The sequence below is a fragment of the Amphiprion ocellaris genome, chromosome 5, assembly GCF_022539595.1.
Source record: "Amphiprion ocellaris isolate individual 3 ecotype Okinawa chromosome 5, ASM2253959v1, whole genome shotgun sequence".
Taxonomy (NCBI): Eukaryota; Metazoa; Chordata; class Actinopteri; family Pomacentridae; genus Amphiprion; species Amphiprion ocellaris.
The window spans coordinates 24,866,977-24,883,494 of record NC_072770.1 but is presented as its reverse complement, the minus strand read 5'-3'; the positions used below and the strand labels follow the sequence as shown (position 1 = coordinate 24,883,494).

General features: G+C 42.7%; 1 protein-coding gene across 5 annotated transcripts in view; it reads right to left on the bottom strand.

Moving 5' to 3' along the window:
* LOC111587369 (low-density lipoprotein receptor-related protein 1-like) overlaps nt 1–16,518 on the bottom strand; it is a 99,171-nt gene that overhangs the window by 50,788 nt on the left and 31,865 nt on the right. For all 5 annotated transcript variants that reach the window (XM_055010878.1, XM_055010879.1, XM_055010881.1 and 2 more), the window contains 4 exons: nt 13,879–13,998; nt 12,710–12,838; nt 12,334–12,597; nt 2,766–2,928 (listed from right to left, as the gene is read on the bottom strand). In XM_055010878.1, the coding sequence (XP_054866853.1) occupies nt 2,766–2,928; nt 12,334–12,597; nt 12,710–12,838; nt 13,879–13,998 (676 nt within the window). The remainder of the gene's footprint in view (nt 1–2,765; nt 2,929–12,333; nt 12,598–12,709; nt 12,839–13,878; nt 13,999–16,518) is intronic.

The following is a 16,518-nucleotide window of genomic DNA, read 5'->3' as shown; positions in this document are numbered from 1 at the left end:
ATTAAAGATTGTAAGGTGGTGTGTTATGCCCAACTACTAATTGCCCATCAATAAAAAAAAAAAATAAATAAATAAAAATTTGAAAAAAGAAAAGAAAACCAAACCAACACAAAAGAAAAAGAGATTCAATAATAAATGAACAAATGGTACTGAGCACCATAATTGTGGGTGTCTTGATAGTATAGAATAGAATAGAATAGGCCAGAAAAGGATACTAGTGCGAGAGAGAATGAGTTTAGGGTAGAGACTGGAGAAATTCTCAGCACATTCTGGCGGGACCCATCAATCGCTGAAATGGGACTCGGCAGTAGCTGGCAAGACCTGATCAAACATGCAAGTGTGAAGAACCCCGAAGCCCAGAACAGCAGTCACGGCAAGGCAGGGCCAAGTCAACAGGGCACCCCTCCCCCCGGGCCGTAGGAGCCACAGGGCGGCACCCCCAGAGAGCCACCGGGGCCACCGTGAACGACGCGAACCCGGAGAACAAGAGGGAGCAGCTACTGACACCCCCTGCGCGCCAAGACCGACCCAGGTGGCCCGGGGCACGAGGACCCACCCGCCACCCAAACCCTAACCCCGCCCACCCCAGTCCCCACCAAACCCCCCACCCCACCACCCGACCCGCCCACCCCCACCCCCTCTCCCTCCCCCGAGGGGGCCAACGGCCCCACACAGCCAGGAAGCCAGACACAGGGGCCGAGCGGCCCACCGAAGGGATGGCAACCAGCCCATCACAAGGCAGGCCACCACCGGGAGCCGGCCAGAGGAAATCGGAGCCGGGACCCGATGTGAGTCCAGAGGGTAAAAATGGACAGTGTGGTGGGGCCCGGCGACGCCGACAGGGAGGCACCCCGCATACCCCCCGCACCAGGCCCCAGGTGAGCGCAGTACACCCAGGGCCCCCACTCCCCGCAATGCGCCCTGACAACCCACCAGGACAGAGCCACCACATGCCACCAGCCCGCAGTACAGCCACAGCGCCCACCAGGACGGCCAATCCAGCCCCCGCAGCCCACCAAGAGCCATCGCACCTGCCCGGACCCGTCGGGCACGCAGGAGAACCCCCCCCGACCACAGCCCCCAGGTCCCGGGGACCCCCCAGCCACAGCAACACGGATGATGGTCCACCCCCGCCACACCATAGCTATAAGGGGGCCGGGTCCCACCAGTGAGGCCATATTAGTGAGATCCCCCCATTACTCCCTGTTAATATGTCTCCCGATCCCAGACTGGAGACATTATCCCTGCACCGTGATAGTGTAATGTGGTGCATTAAAAGTGGGGAGGCTGGGCGAGGCGTCCAGGGGGCGGGCCAGAGGACCACAGAGGATGGCTACTCTGCAGCCTACCCTGGCCCAAGTTCCCCGAGCCGTCCCAGACCTACCCCCAAGGTGTGAGTGTATGTGGTGCATTAAAAAGAAATTAGAGAGCAGGGGAGGCAAGCAAGAGGGTGATGGGGAAGAGACAAGGCCGTAGAGCCCTGCCATCCGCCCCACCACAGAGCCCATCATTCCTGCCCCCACCTGCTCTCGGGGCCCTAGCTGTTGTGTCCCTATATGTGCCTAAGACAGGGGCATTCTTTTCTAAGCCAATTGATAAATTATATGTAAACAACTGTGCATTTTTCAGTAAATGTAAAAGAACATTTTCTAGATAGGAAATCAAGCTCTACTTTGATCTTGGACTGCAACATGAAGGACAAAAAACAATCTAACCAGAGCTCTGGGTATTTATAACCCGTAATCTGCTCTACCACAGTTTCGTCTCGAATGGTAACGTTGAAAGCTGGCAGTATTCTGATTCTCACTGTGAACCTGATTTAGACACAAACACTGAATGTCAGAAAATGTGTCATTTAAGTTCCCACTAGTACCAAAACAACAATTGTGGCTTATTTATAGTTTCAAATAACAAATCACGTTCACAGTCGGTGCAAATGTGTTTGCAAATAACATATTTTTTGAAGAACAGTGCTAGAAAACACAGTCCACACAATTTCTGAGATTCTGTATCTAAATGGGCATCATGACAAAATCCTGTCATAAAGGAGAAATTAAACAGTCAGTCACCAGTAGAGCAAAAATTGAAGGCAAGAAGAAATATCATAATGTTGTTTTCTTTGTTCGTTTAAATCTGTCATTGTAAATAAGTGTTGGGTTTCTGGTTTGTGGTCACTATTCTGAAATCACAAGAAAGGATAAAATACTGTATTGTTGTTATTTCTGTTATTCTCCCCTTGAATGATACTGAAGACCACGATAAAACAACAACAACAACGAAACTGTGAATCTACCTGACATCGTTACTGGGAGAACCAATAATAACATATATGTAACTGCAAAAGACTGCATGTAGACACACGCATGTTCATGCACGAGACCTCAGACACTCACACACATATGCAGTATCACACTCATGCACCACAGATATACACATACTTTCAGGCATTCAGTTGGAAAGTCTGGTCATAAACAAAAGAGCTGAAACAAAAACATGCTTTTACGCTCAAAGCCTACACAGTCAGTGTGCCACAGTGTAAACACAACATCTGTGTTCAATTACTCCTACTTTCAAACCTCTATTTAGGCTTTTCCCCCCCATTTCCACATGTTTTCTAAGTTGATTAACACCACTGGACGACAGAAGTCCACTCACTATCATGGTAATGAGTTTTGGGAGGTCATTAGAAAAACTAGCATATTGGGGTTCTGATCTCTGTAGTTGTATGTTTATGCATAAGACAAAAAGTAGGAGATCAAACTGACCCCATGGTGGGGTCCAGGGCAATGCCTTTAGGGTTGAACAGCTCCTGGTCCAGCAGGGTGACGCATGTCTGGCCGTCTTTGTCGCACACGAAGATTCTGTCGTCCACGTCATCCACAAAGTAGAAGTTTCCGGTGAGCCAGTCAATGGCCATCTGCTCCACATCTGGACAGAAAAGTGGGGAGGGGAGAGGATGAGATGAGACACAGGAGGCGCAAGGTGAAGCAAAAACCAGTGATTTATTCTGAACAATATGGAACTTGAACCAGAAGAAGTTTGACTCACACTCATGTGATGAGCTTAATTATTCAGCCATACTGCGTAACAGCTCTATTTCTCACACACACATTCGCACCACACAGTCCAGATTTCTCAGGTTTGGATTCGGGACCATTTTTTTTTTTTGCTTGACAAACAGGATGACAGACAACACCAATTAGAAAGTGTCTAGGTAATGTGTCTGTCACTCACAGTGGCTCAGACAGACAAAATATGAGACAGGCTGTTTCGAGGAGTGAGATGTTGGTGTAGTAGTAGCTGAGCGATGACGGGTGTCTGGTTTCTGCTCAGTTTATTTTCCCGAGGCTCTGCTCAATGGGGGGAACACCAGCGCCCCACCCACAAATGAAACTCAAACATCTCGACATGTGCACATGGCACAGCACACAAACTTTATAGAACATTTAAAGCCTGCTGAAGTTCAACATAAAAACAGTGTAAAAACTCTAATGCCCCTCCTCTATCAAAACTGCTCTGACTGTGGTGAAGAGGGAGGGTCTGAGGGAGAAGAAAACAGTGGATGGCAGAATAACATGAGACATTAATAGACCCCTCTCCCTGGTTCCCTCTATCCCTCCTCTTCCTTCCTTTCGTCAGACCTCAGCTCAGCCACGCTGAGTCTGAGCCAACCATCAGAGAAAGAAAGGCATTGTTAAAGCAGATGGAGAGGAGATGCTGAAGGATACTGAAGGCCCAGAATGAACCGTTTACGGCACGGACTTGTGGTAACAAAGTACATCTGCATAAGTACTGTAGATAATGAAGAAAAGGTATCTTAGAAATGTGCTTAACCTCTTTGAATTTATGCAAATCTGTACTTAAACTTCAGATTTCAGAGGTGAATATTTACTTTTTACTGCACTACAGTACTTTGGCTGCATTAAACTATGCAGCAACTTACAATAAGCTCCACCTAGACCAGACACAATGTTGGAATTATGCTAACATCATGCATCAGTAATAATACACTAATAATGATATAATAACACACCAGTGAATCAGTCTGTTTGTATAAGGAATACTGTTATTTTTGATGCTCTAAGTACAGTAAATGCAATGAAATGTAGATTGCATATAAAGATGTGACAGCTCCTCAGACATTCCTTCACCGTGAACCAAAATACAGACATATACCATAAATAAATATTTTTCCAGATGTGATTAGTGATCATATTAAGTGCTTCTACAACATTGGTGCATTTTCAAGTCTTTATCGTTCTCATCAATCTGCCTTTGACTAATGATAGTCATGTACGGTGCATCTAAGATTGGCAAGCCTGCAGCAGTTTGAAGTTCAATATATGGAGGTAGGACTTTAGTCCTGCAAAAACTGGTGCTAAATATCGCCACCAGCACAAGATGGCAATGTACATCTCCACAATAAAGATTCTGACTTCACTTTTGTACAGTGTGAGGAAGTGGCGATCCATCGTCCACCTTTATAAACAGCTCATGTGATCTTTGATTTTGGTATCATCACCCGGAAGTGGATAGTTGTTCATTGCTCAGTTTTCACATCCAGCATATAAGAAGCTGTGTTAACATTCACTAGAGGTTTTGCTTGATTCCACCTGATGGATGCAGGTACTTGGTTGTGCCTTTTTGGTTTTCACTCAACTCCTGAGGAAAAAAAACTGCATTCTTTTTCTGGTAAATGCTGCTGTTTGATGCTCCACAGGTGACACACAGCAGGGTTTAGATTATTCCTCTGAAAATAGCTCAGACAATCTGGTGGAAGAGTGATTGAAAAGCAAACAGTACAGCAGCATCGACCATGGTTTGATTGTCCCAGAACTTCGGCTGATGTCTTTCTCCGTCTCTCTGTCCTTGTGGTTCTTGTCTATATGTTTACTGTCACATTCTAATAAAAGGTTTAATGGTTAAAAAAACAGCATGCTTACTGCAAGTGCTATTTTTTCACAGTAGTCATGTGATCAATTGTTAATATAAAATACTGATTATAGCCAACTTCAGTAACATTTTGATGTAAATTTTCCTTTTACAAATGTAACAGATTTGAGTACTTCTTCCAGCACTGGCATCCGTACCTTTAAATATTAATCTTGGCATGTTCGATGAAAACTATAGAGAGAAAGTAAGAGAAACAGTGGGTAGGAGGGCTTCACAAGCCACAGGACTTGTATTTTCACAGCTGCTATGAGCTTGGACCTCCACAGAACTATTCCAACACACATTAACTCACACACACACACACACACACACACACACACACACACACACACACACACACACACACACACACACACACACACACACACACACACACACACACACACACACACACACACACACACACACACACACACACACACACACACACACACACACACTTCATATATAGGGCTAAAGTCGTACTGTAGAGATCTTTGGTCACGCAGCACTCAGCACTAAGGGAGGTGGTCTAACATGGCGGTATGTTTACCGGGGTAATTGGGCCGCTTTGCTGATTTAGGTGAGACCAGAGGATCGATTTCTCCAACCAGGAAAGAAAAGCTTGGGAGCAGGAAATGATGAAGCAGATTCCTCTGCATAAGACCACAATAAAAGTGCACATAGTCAAAGCTCACCATGAACCCATAAATCTGACTGTAATTCCAGAGGAGCCCTCTGCGTTTAGAAAAACTGACACATTTTTCTGAAGAGTCCGACAAGCAATGAGAGGGAAATGGAACACTTTCAAATATTTTGGGTCCGGGATGGAGAGGAGAGGAAGAAAAAGTGAGAACGAAAAGAAGACAGAGAAAAGAAGAAAGAGGGAGAGTGAGAGATCTGATTTCCACTAGGGAAACTTGGCCATTGTGCAGCAGCATTTCTGAGGTTTATGGGAATCAGGGGCTGTAGTCCCAAAGGTGCTCTTAATTTTTAACACAGAGTTCTCTGTTTAAATGCTTCCAGCTGCCCTACAACACACTGATTCCCTGATTAAGCAATGGATAAACAAAGGAGGGGAGAAAAGAGGAGATTGTGCAATATCACAAAAGTGTGCTGAAAACCCTGAAAAAAAGTGCATCCCTCTCTCTCCGACACCCGCTGCTCTCCATTTTCCTTCACTTCTGCGAAACAGAAATGGCTCCAGCAAAGCCAGAGACTTTTTCTATCTCCTCCCATTCTCTTTCTCTCCCTCCTCCTCCATGCATCATCCCCCTATCCCTCCCCCTTTTGTCTGTTCCCCAGAGGTGGGAAAACAGTCTGGATTCATTAACTGCAGTTCTGTCTGTCTCAAACTATGCTATAAAAAACAACACAGCATAATTGAAAAAGCAGAACCAGCTGCCTTATTCGGTTACCCTTCGTCTCTCTAAACAACTTATTTTTTTGTGTTTACTCATTTGTCTCTGCGCTCCCTGTTGGTCTAAGAAAAACAAGTGCATGTCTAGATAACGTATTTTAAATATATGTGACTAAATGGAGCAAGGTTTTTACTCTGACAACTACATGCAGGAGTAGAAGCGAAGGGGTCTAACATCTCCACAGGAAGCCACTGTTGTACTATACCACTTTAATGAAACCAGTTTTGGCTTTGATACCCCTGAACTGTCAGTTTTAAATGTTTGACTGAAGCTTTGAAGCCAGGAGAGAATAGCAGAATAAAAATCACTCTAAATGTGGTTCTGTTTGGATCCACCAGGGCCACAGAAAGGAACTGAGGAGCTGAGGGACTAAAATGTAGACTAAAAACGTGAGGAAGGAGGGAGGAGGAAAGAGAGAGAAGCTTATAGCTGACCGAAGTGTTGAATGGAAAGAAGATTTGAAAATGTGCTGACTGGCTTGCCTTTTAATGGCACATGACCTCTTAAGCAGATTTCAGGCCCAGTGTCTGTCCTAAGCAGCACACTGTAGCTCGTTGTGCAGAACTAGCAGGTACTGTGGCTCCTACAGTACAAGCCGGGAAGGGAGGCTTAGTGACAGCTCTGGGATCAGCCCTCCTGTGCATAGTGTGAAGCATCAATGGCTGCTTTCTAGTGAAGCTAAACCTCTGTCAGTTTTATTTCTCGATTTCCAATCGGAGTAACTCTCAGTAGCCATGGTGATCTTGTGCCTCTTCCTGCTGTTAGTGACAGATAATGCACATCGTTTTTGGACATTTCTACCACAGCTATAAGGTCCTACCCATCCAAAGGTTGGTTGTTTTCACACTGGAAGTAGACACACCACAGTTTAGAATGAATAATGCACAACGAGCTTAATTAGAAAATGGTTTACGTAACCAAGAGCGCCGAGAAAAGCAATTAAACAAAACAACGAATGCTTAAAAGGCATTATGGTTGCACCGTGAACTGTATTCTTAATCCAGTTTTTATTAGGATTTTTGTATTACTGACCAGTAGTGAATATTGCACGTTGGGTGGAATGTGCAGATGCTTCCTTAGTTCCAGGAACCCAAATACATATTTATTTAGTTCAGAGAATGAAACAGTTTTAGACACGTTAGCGGCATGTGTCTAAAAATGTCATTCCGAAGGTACAACACTTTGATTCAGACTGAAATATCGTCACTGCTATTGGATGCAGAGCAATAAAGTTTAGTGCTGACATTTATGGCACTCAGAGGATGAATCCTACAGTATACTGCATGATCTCCTGCTTTTTCCTATGGCTAACCATGAAGCTGACATTTGTGGTTTTGGGCAAAACGTATGAGACAAATACTGCAGGGATAATCAGGACATATAATTGGCACATTCATGTCCCCCTCAGGATGCAGATATTGCAGATGTTTTGCTCTATGGCCAAATAACTGTGCGTAAAGCTAAATAGCTAATTGTTTTGCACACTTTGAACATCGCTGTGGACTCTTAGTCATGTTTTAATTATGCTCAGATAGATTCTGTTTGTGAGACTAGTGATGTTATTCATGGTTCTTGCACTACCACTGTTGTATATTCATTTGTGATTTGGGGAGACTGGTATAATTAGCAACAAACAAGCGCTGTCAAATATAGAAAGAGAGTAAGTATATGTCTCATGCAATTTGGGAGTAGAAAGAGGGACCGAGGGGAAAAAAAAGAGGAAAGAGTCAAAGGGAATGTGATGAAAGCGAGAGAGTGAGAGTGCAAAAGGGGGTGGAGACACATCTGGACAACTCATCTGTGGCATTCTGAGGTCATGAGTCACTCAAACCACACGCGCATCATTTCCTGTATGTTCACCCCTGCCATTGGCTGTCGCTGGCTCCTTCCATGTTGACAGTAAGCATAAACTTGCTCCTCCTATTCTGTCACACTCACACGCCAGCAGTCTGTCCAGAAGATCAACTCTGCTGTCTGGGCAGTGGTTCCAAATTATGGTCTGGAACAGATGAGAAAAATCAGTTTTGTTGTTTTGTATATGTCTTTGCCCCGGTGTTGTTTGGGGTCCCCTGGCTGGTCAAAGGGTGCATCTATAAAATATGTGTCTAAGTCATTATAGATGTAAAGATTTATACTTCTTTACAATGTAAATCCAGCACCTGTTTGCATCACTGCACTTTCTGCAAATCAGTCATGCTAAGAAACGACCAGGATTTCATTTTCTTTGTAACTGTCATTTGTCTCATTCATAGTTAAAACGCCTTCAAGCAGCATCCCTGTGCTTTTTTGTTCCTCACAATTATACAAATACTGGCATGGAAAAACGTAATATGGTCACAAGGATACAGAAAAAGCAGTATCCTTCAATTGCTTCCTTACTGCAGCAATACACTTTGAATCCCTCATCATATGTCATCCACTTCCTGTCCTTGCTCCTCGACACAGCCAGTTCTCCATTTTGTTGCCGTGTGGGCGTGCACATGTGTGTTTATCCGTATGTCTGCATACAAGCGCCGCAGAGTGCGTGGGTGTGCATGTGTGTGAAGGACAGGCGTGTACAGCCCAGCTGAAGCTACTGGAATTTCCTGCAAATTCTTCTGGTTCTTAAATTGGCTCAAATCAGCTTAAATCAGTTGTGAGCCATTGAGTTTCTGGTTTCAGCTGGATGACTACAGCAACAGCGATAATTCTCTTTTTTATAATTTGCCCTGACTAAAATGATTATGCAGAAACACATTTTATAGCTAATAGGAAAGCTCTGCTGTATAGCAACGTGGCACTTTTTCTGCAATTTTGAGATGGGTGTCTGTTTTGCTGTTTTACCTGCATCAGGCTGACTAAGAAAGGCATGTTCAGCGTTGTGTTATTGTGGCTCCAAACACACAGTAAGACACATCAGACTATATTTTCCTTTCATTACTGCGAGGGACACCAAAACACCTCATTTTTTCCTGGTCTGACCTTGTCTGATATCATCTGGTTCAGATATTTCCACATGGCAGCTACATAGCATTGTGCGTGCATGTGGAAGACAGAGCTTTATGACTGTCATCACTGGGCCTTTTGATTTTCATGATGGTCTGAACTGAGTAAGTCATTTCTGTCATGTTAATGCATTCTTCAGTCACATGGAGGAGGGATGTGAACAGAGACAAGATGCTGCACACTGAGCAGATGTGTTTGTTCACAATAGTTGTATGCAAGTTTAAAAGAGTAGAGGAATAAAACTGTGCTATGCAATACCATACAGTTATAATATTTTTGCATTATTTTATGTGTTGCGTAGAGAAATGAAGTTCAACAGAAGTTCAATCAGGAATGTGCTTTCTCTCTCTCTTTCTCATCTTCCATTCCACCTCAATCAGATGACTTTTCCACTTTTTCAAAAAATCCAATTTTGCTACAACCTCTAAGAGCAAATCTTTTTGTTTCTGCCAATTTTCAAAACAGCTCCTTTCTCTGCTTCTGTCAGCTGTCATACCAGCATCAGATCACCTCCAGTCGACCATCAGAACCAACATCCATGAGTCTTTTCACTGAACTCATCAGAAGTCCTATTTCCCATCTCATTCATCCAGATCTTCAGCACTGTTCTTCATTCCTTCTTCGAGGTGTTTCCCTGTTCCGCTCATGGCATGATAGCCCCCTTTAAAATGACAGTGTCACCGTGGAGTTTAAACCAGTGCATGAACTATATCACGGCTTGCAGAGATGAGCTCACTTTTAGCCCCTTTTCATGGTCAGAAACAACATATGCAAAATTAATAAAGCATTTGATTTCACTTGTATTTGTCATTATGCCTAATAATAAGAATATGAATGAGAAAAACGAGAAAATTGATGACAGGTGTGCAGTGAACCTTTCAGCACCACTGAGGTGTGGTGAGTAGGAAGAGCAAGAGAGACAGAGTTTAGCATAAGGCAGAAGTAATGCTCTAATTCATTGCTGATTGAAAATGTGTTCAATAAAAAAAAAACTAATTTTTTACTTTACAAAGACAAGAAGGAAAACCAAATCTTTATAAATATGGTTATATATATTATGTTTTTATGCTATTATATATTATTGCTGTTTCTGACTAGGAAAATGAAAAATGTGTAGTGAATCACCTTCATGCATGAATCACACATCAATTCATTTTGCAAATGATCCACGAAGGTGAAGAAACAGAAAAGTAGAAATGCACGGGAAAAAAGCGGTATATTGTTAATATTCTTTCACAAATCATGTTCTTAGGTTATATTAACAGCAACCAGGCTCCCTCTGGCTCCACTGTGGCTGTTTCCTGGTCTAACCACCAATGCACTTCTTCAACTTCCCCTGCTGTGCACACCACAGTATGTCATATAAATACACTGAATTATCTTTAAGCCTCTCTCTCATTTTAATCTCTCCTGATCAGAGTGGACTTCCAGGATTGTGGGGAGAAGCTGGAGATGATGCTGCAGAGAATATAAACACAATGACTAAGTGAGGAATTCAATGTTACTTTGATTCAAGGCAAAGTCCTTGATTAATATTTACAGATAAGTCTGACAATGCAGATAATTATAATCCACCTGCCAGCCAACTTGAAAAAAAACACAGTGCGATGAGCCGTCCCTGCTGGCTTTCTGAAGATGAGGTTGTTGTTGTTGTTGCGGTTTATTTTTCTTCTGACTCACAGAGGACAAGCTGCCTGAAACCAGGCCAGGGCACAACTGAGAATACATGGCTTGTAGCAAAAGAGTGATAATGGGGAGAAAGAGGAAGTGGGATGTGGGATGCTTTTGACCTGCAGCTTGTCCACATTCAGAAACATGCGAGTCGACATGTTTGCATTCAGTCGCACTCCTTAGATCTCAGTTGTTTGTCTTTTAGTTTCATTTTTACAGGACAGAAAAACAACCTAGTGTTTTTTTAAACGAAACTTAAGTCATGGAAAAGCCCAGCTGCTTTTAATGTGTTGTTGTAATATCTGTGAGTCACAGGCTGTGCAGAACACAGAGAAGCACACAGAGTCTCAGGACAGGCCTGTTTGGAAGGAATTGATCCTCAGTTTCAGCTTTGGCTAAATTTCTAGACATATTTTGTCCACTTGTTTACAATTGACTGGAACTTATTTAACCCCTTAACATGGACATTTTCCGCCTTCTATTTCCTTTAAGTAGCTTTGAGGTTTTGACATTTTTTTGTAATGAGCGACCCTGCTGGGACACTGCTTGTTATGAGAGTAAAAATGCCCACAGGTGTACATTAACACACATCAGACTAAGAAGTCAAATCGCAATCTAAAAAGGAACTGTGGATGGACGTTACTTTCCCTGTCTGACAGGTAGGAAAGCACATGTGAATGAAAGTAGACTTAAATTTTTGATGACTTCAATGATTGTTACACAGGAATCCAATTGCATTTATCTCCACATAGCAACATCCACCTGCTGCAGCAGTAGTGGGGTAACTGGATTCCTACTGTGCCACTTTTTTTTCTGCATATTTCTCACACCTGCAGTATGCATCACATCAATGCTTAATTTCAATCAGGCAGCCATGCATAATAGAGTATTTTTCTTGTGGAATAGCTGTAGAAACAGCAAAATCTGAAGCCACAGAAGAAGTCTAATCACCTTGGCTGGAGTGGAAGCCAGGTCTGTGTTTGTCACAGTGTGAAATCTTGTGTCCATAATGAAAGAATTCAGTGTAAAAAATCCCAACTGGTCCAATGTATCGCTGCGTGACTACAGGGGGTGTACAGTGTGTCAGTGTTCCACCAAATTATTTATATTAGCAGTGGAATTCACCTTATATGTGGCATTTGGTATAAAATTTCAGCCTTGTTCCACAGTGATGCAGCTTCTTCTGTGTGGAGAACTGGACTGTACACTCTGGCCTGTGCAGATCACACTCTGCTGAGCAACTGCTACGGTTTACTCAAAGCCATTAAATTCATTAGGGTGTGATTGGTAAATGTAGCAACAAAATCCTCTGTGGTGTACTTACGGTGCAGGCTGAGGGAAATGTTGATGATTTTCTCCTCAGTGAAGCTCTTCAGATTGGGGATCAAGGCACATTTGAGGTGCGTGGATGAGGGCGAGTCTCCCACGTGGATCCAGCACACAGTTTCTTGGGCGTAAAGGAAGTCCATGGCTGTGGTTTGCTTGGTGCTGGTAGACAACAGACTGTGCACTGTGGTGCCGCTCAGGGAGGTGGCTTGGATGTTCTGAGAATTGGCGATCAGCAGGACAGGCAGACGGTCTACTGGATCTGGCAACGCAACGTGGACCAACAGTAAACAGGAGGAACAGGGACAGGACGTCCATCCAGGCTCGGACAACCTGGTGCACATTTAATCCTGCTGATGTCTGACAGCACTCACCATTCTTGGCCTTGCAGGAGCGGTTGTCTGGCTGGGACAAGTAGCCCTCCACACAGGAACAGGTGTAGGAGCCTTCAGTGTTAGTACAGGACTGACTGCAGGTCCCATACACACTGCACTCATCAAAGTCTGAAACACAGAAGCCACAGATGGTCTCATTACTCAGCTACAACACAAAATAACTCATTTCAGCTCAGAAATTGGAGGACAAACAAAAAGAGGACGAAGTAAAAACATAAAAACTGTCCACAGATGGTATATAAAATGCAGATTGTTCTTCACTTTCACTCTTGCTAAGTTTGTTTTTGTCACACTGGCTTCATAATTAATTAAAGGTGTGATCATTTTTTTTGCCTTGTTGCCAAAATAACCACTACATCATTCTGCTCTGCCTGTCCCTCCTCTATGACCTCTATGGCTGTTAAGATCTCAGTTGTTTTGCAGGAAATACTCACACACACACTCACAGGTCCCCTCAACTGCCCACTGTGTACTCTACACTTGGTTTAGCTTCTCAAAAACATGAGTAAACACTGGATAAGCTTTGTACAGTCAAACAATGTGTTTGTCACTTATACAAAAAAACCACCACTGATCTAGTTGTACTCTCACTGTGTAATTCCTGGAAAGCAGGATTTGCAGGAATAGTTTTATTTTAAAAGTCAAAAAGTCAAAATGAAGATCAATCATTGTCGATATTTCTGTGTGGCTTGACGATTACATCCATCCATCCATTATCTATACACCGCTTAATCCTCATTAGGGTCGCGGGGGGGGGCTGGAGCCTATCCCAGCTGACTCGGGCGAAGGCAGGGGACACCCTAGACAGGTCGCCAGTCTGTCGCAGGGCCACATACAAAGACAAACAAGCACACTCACATTCACACCTATGGGCAATTTAGAGTAATCAGTTAACCTCAGCATATTTTTGGACTGTGGGAGGAAGCCAGAGTACCCGGAGAGAACCCACGCATGCACAGGGAGAACATGCAAACTCCATGCAGAAAGATCCCGGGAAAGCCGGGACGCGAACCAGGGATCTTCTCGCTGCAAGGCGAAAGTGCTAACCACTACGCCACTGTGCAGCCCCTTGACGATTACAGTCAGCACATATTAAACCACAGGTATCACCCAGGAGCAGTGGGTGGCCGTTGCTTGTAGAAACTCACCTTTGCATGTCTTTCCATCCAGGCTGATCTCATAACCGCTCTTACAGTAACAAGCAGGTCCGACTGGAGTCACCGCACAGTTTTCCTGGCAGCCCATGAGTGAGCAGTTGGATATATACTCTAAAGGGAAACACAGGGGAGAAGGGAGGGTGATGAATGAATGAGTGAAGGAATGAATGTGAGAGCAAAGCGACTGGTTTTTATCAATGTTTTTTTCTTGTCACTTGTGGCATAGCGGTTCTAATCGGAGGCGGATTTGTAATAATTAAGTAATAATTCATTGAACATCTCACTGTAAACCCACAGATTATACTGTGATCATTCAGCCTTTATCCTTCTTGCTGAAGGCAGAGCACAGAGCTTACAGCATGCCTGTAAATATCACACACAGGTGCTACTGAAGCCGCTATTTTACACTTTCTTTTTCGAGCTCAGCAGGGCGCTTAACTGCATAAATACTTGATGTGTGTTGCTACATTTTTTTAACTTCCTTCTCTAAGGCCTCCTCCTGACAGAGAGCAACATAATAATTAATAAGAATAAACAATTTATTGTAAGCACAGTTACACAGAAACTGAATAATAGAACAGACAAGAGATGTGTGAATGTAGCATGGGTCCCTGAAAACATAATCATCAATTAAACTAAAATGGACCACTGATGAGTGTGAAGAGTTCAGGAACTTAAGTCTTTCAACAATAATATTACAAGGTTAAAATGAGAATTATTAACTGAATTAAAAGCAAACACAAAAAACCCACAACTGGAACATTTAGATTTGGGAGAAGGTGGTTAGTACAGAACATGCGGCCACTTTTTTGATTTTCTCCATCTTGGCCCAAGACTGGAATTTTCCAAAGCTCAATAGCAAGATGTTTGTGTCTCTACCTCTCAGTGTAAATGACTCTCAGTGTGGTTCCACTCTTGACAGTTATGAATATAAAGTAGTTTTCAGGACCATTCAATCAGATGCAATAGTGTTGTGGACAATTACAGCTGGTCAAGTTAATGCATTTCACCACCTTGAAGTGAAAATGAAAATCAAGATTTTTTGCGTACAGTGAATCAAAAGCACGATACAGACTTCATAAATAAGATTTGATAAATAACAAACGTATGGAACCAATCCTGCAACCCTGTATCCCAAAAATTACATTCCTATACATATAAGAGAAAGCTTCTGGTTTGAAAAAGCCGCAAAGTCAATTTAAAGGGTAAGATAGACGAGGATGTGGTTTGGGTAAAAATACAACTATTTCACAACATGTTTGAAGCTTCTCTTTTGTTTTTCTGGGTTACCAGGCTGATGAGTCCTGCCTCATCTAATTTGTGCTTGGTTGGCTAAAAAAGAGCTCCGGTTAAGCAATAGAATAAATGTCAAAGCTATGTTGATTTGACAAGTAATTGTGATACATGACAAACAAACAGAATTGTTTCTTTCTTCCGAGGTATTCTTTTTCAAAATTAGTTTCTGGTTCAAACATGTTTGGCTAAATTACTTTGGGCTAAAGACTTTATTTATCTGGACATTTTAAAAGAAGCAACGGTGTAAAATTAGAGACATTTTGAAGCAGGAACAGATTATTTTCAAGGAAGAAATGTTTAGATATGTAAATTTTATACACAGAGAGATTGAAAGGTCTAATTAACGACCAAAGAGGCACTTTAACACCCAAAAGCATCACTCTAATATTAACAGAGTAAATATGATTTAAATCAAAATCAGACCATAGCAGAAAGCACAGAGGTACAAAACCTTGAACTTAAAAGTAATTTGCAAAAAATGCATTTACCCATTAAAATCATTTACAATTCAAAAAATAAAGTCATCCTTAAATCCTTGTTGTGGATTAAGATGTTGAAATGATTATGGATAGACTGTTTTCCTGTAATTCATGGCCATCCAAGAAAATCAGGCAACAAAATATAGTTGAAGAAATCAAGTAAATGCATAGTTCAGTAAACTGGTAAAATGATCCTAGTCATTGTAGTGGTTGGTGCAAACTGAATTCAAAATCCAAAGAACATTTAACACATTTTAGTCATTTGTCTAGTCTGGTTGTCTTCAGCTCATCTCACTTGTAATAATTTAAATTATTCATATATGTCATCCTTTCAAGGTTTTACGTGATGTTAAGGTGGATTCTTCTTTGAAGTAAAACATGTAATATATCCTGTGAATGAGGGGCCACAGACATAGTAGAAATCTGCAAATACTTCTGCCCTGCACTCAAAATCAATACCTCCCTGCTAACCCCTGCTATCTCCAAGGCTACATACACATCAAATATTGAAGGGCACGAAGATAACACGCTACAATCACACCTTCCAGTCAGCTGACCGACAGCATGATGGAAATATCAGTGGAGTTTTCGACGGTGCACTGCACATCCTGCGAGATATAAATCAAGACACAGTGAGTCATAGTCAAACACACACAGTCATGTCAAGCCAGGCTGAGATCTATCACTCACAAGTGATTCACTTTGCCTAGAAACACTGTCAGACTGTTCACACTAACAAAACACCTCTGGGGAGAAAGGAGCAACAACAAGAATCTCTTCTTCAAGGCGTCGCATTTTTGAAGATAAAACGCACAGCTCCAGTGACGTACTGTACATATTTTCACACCACTGACCA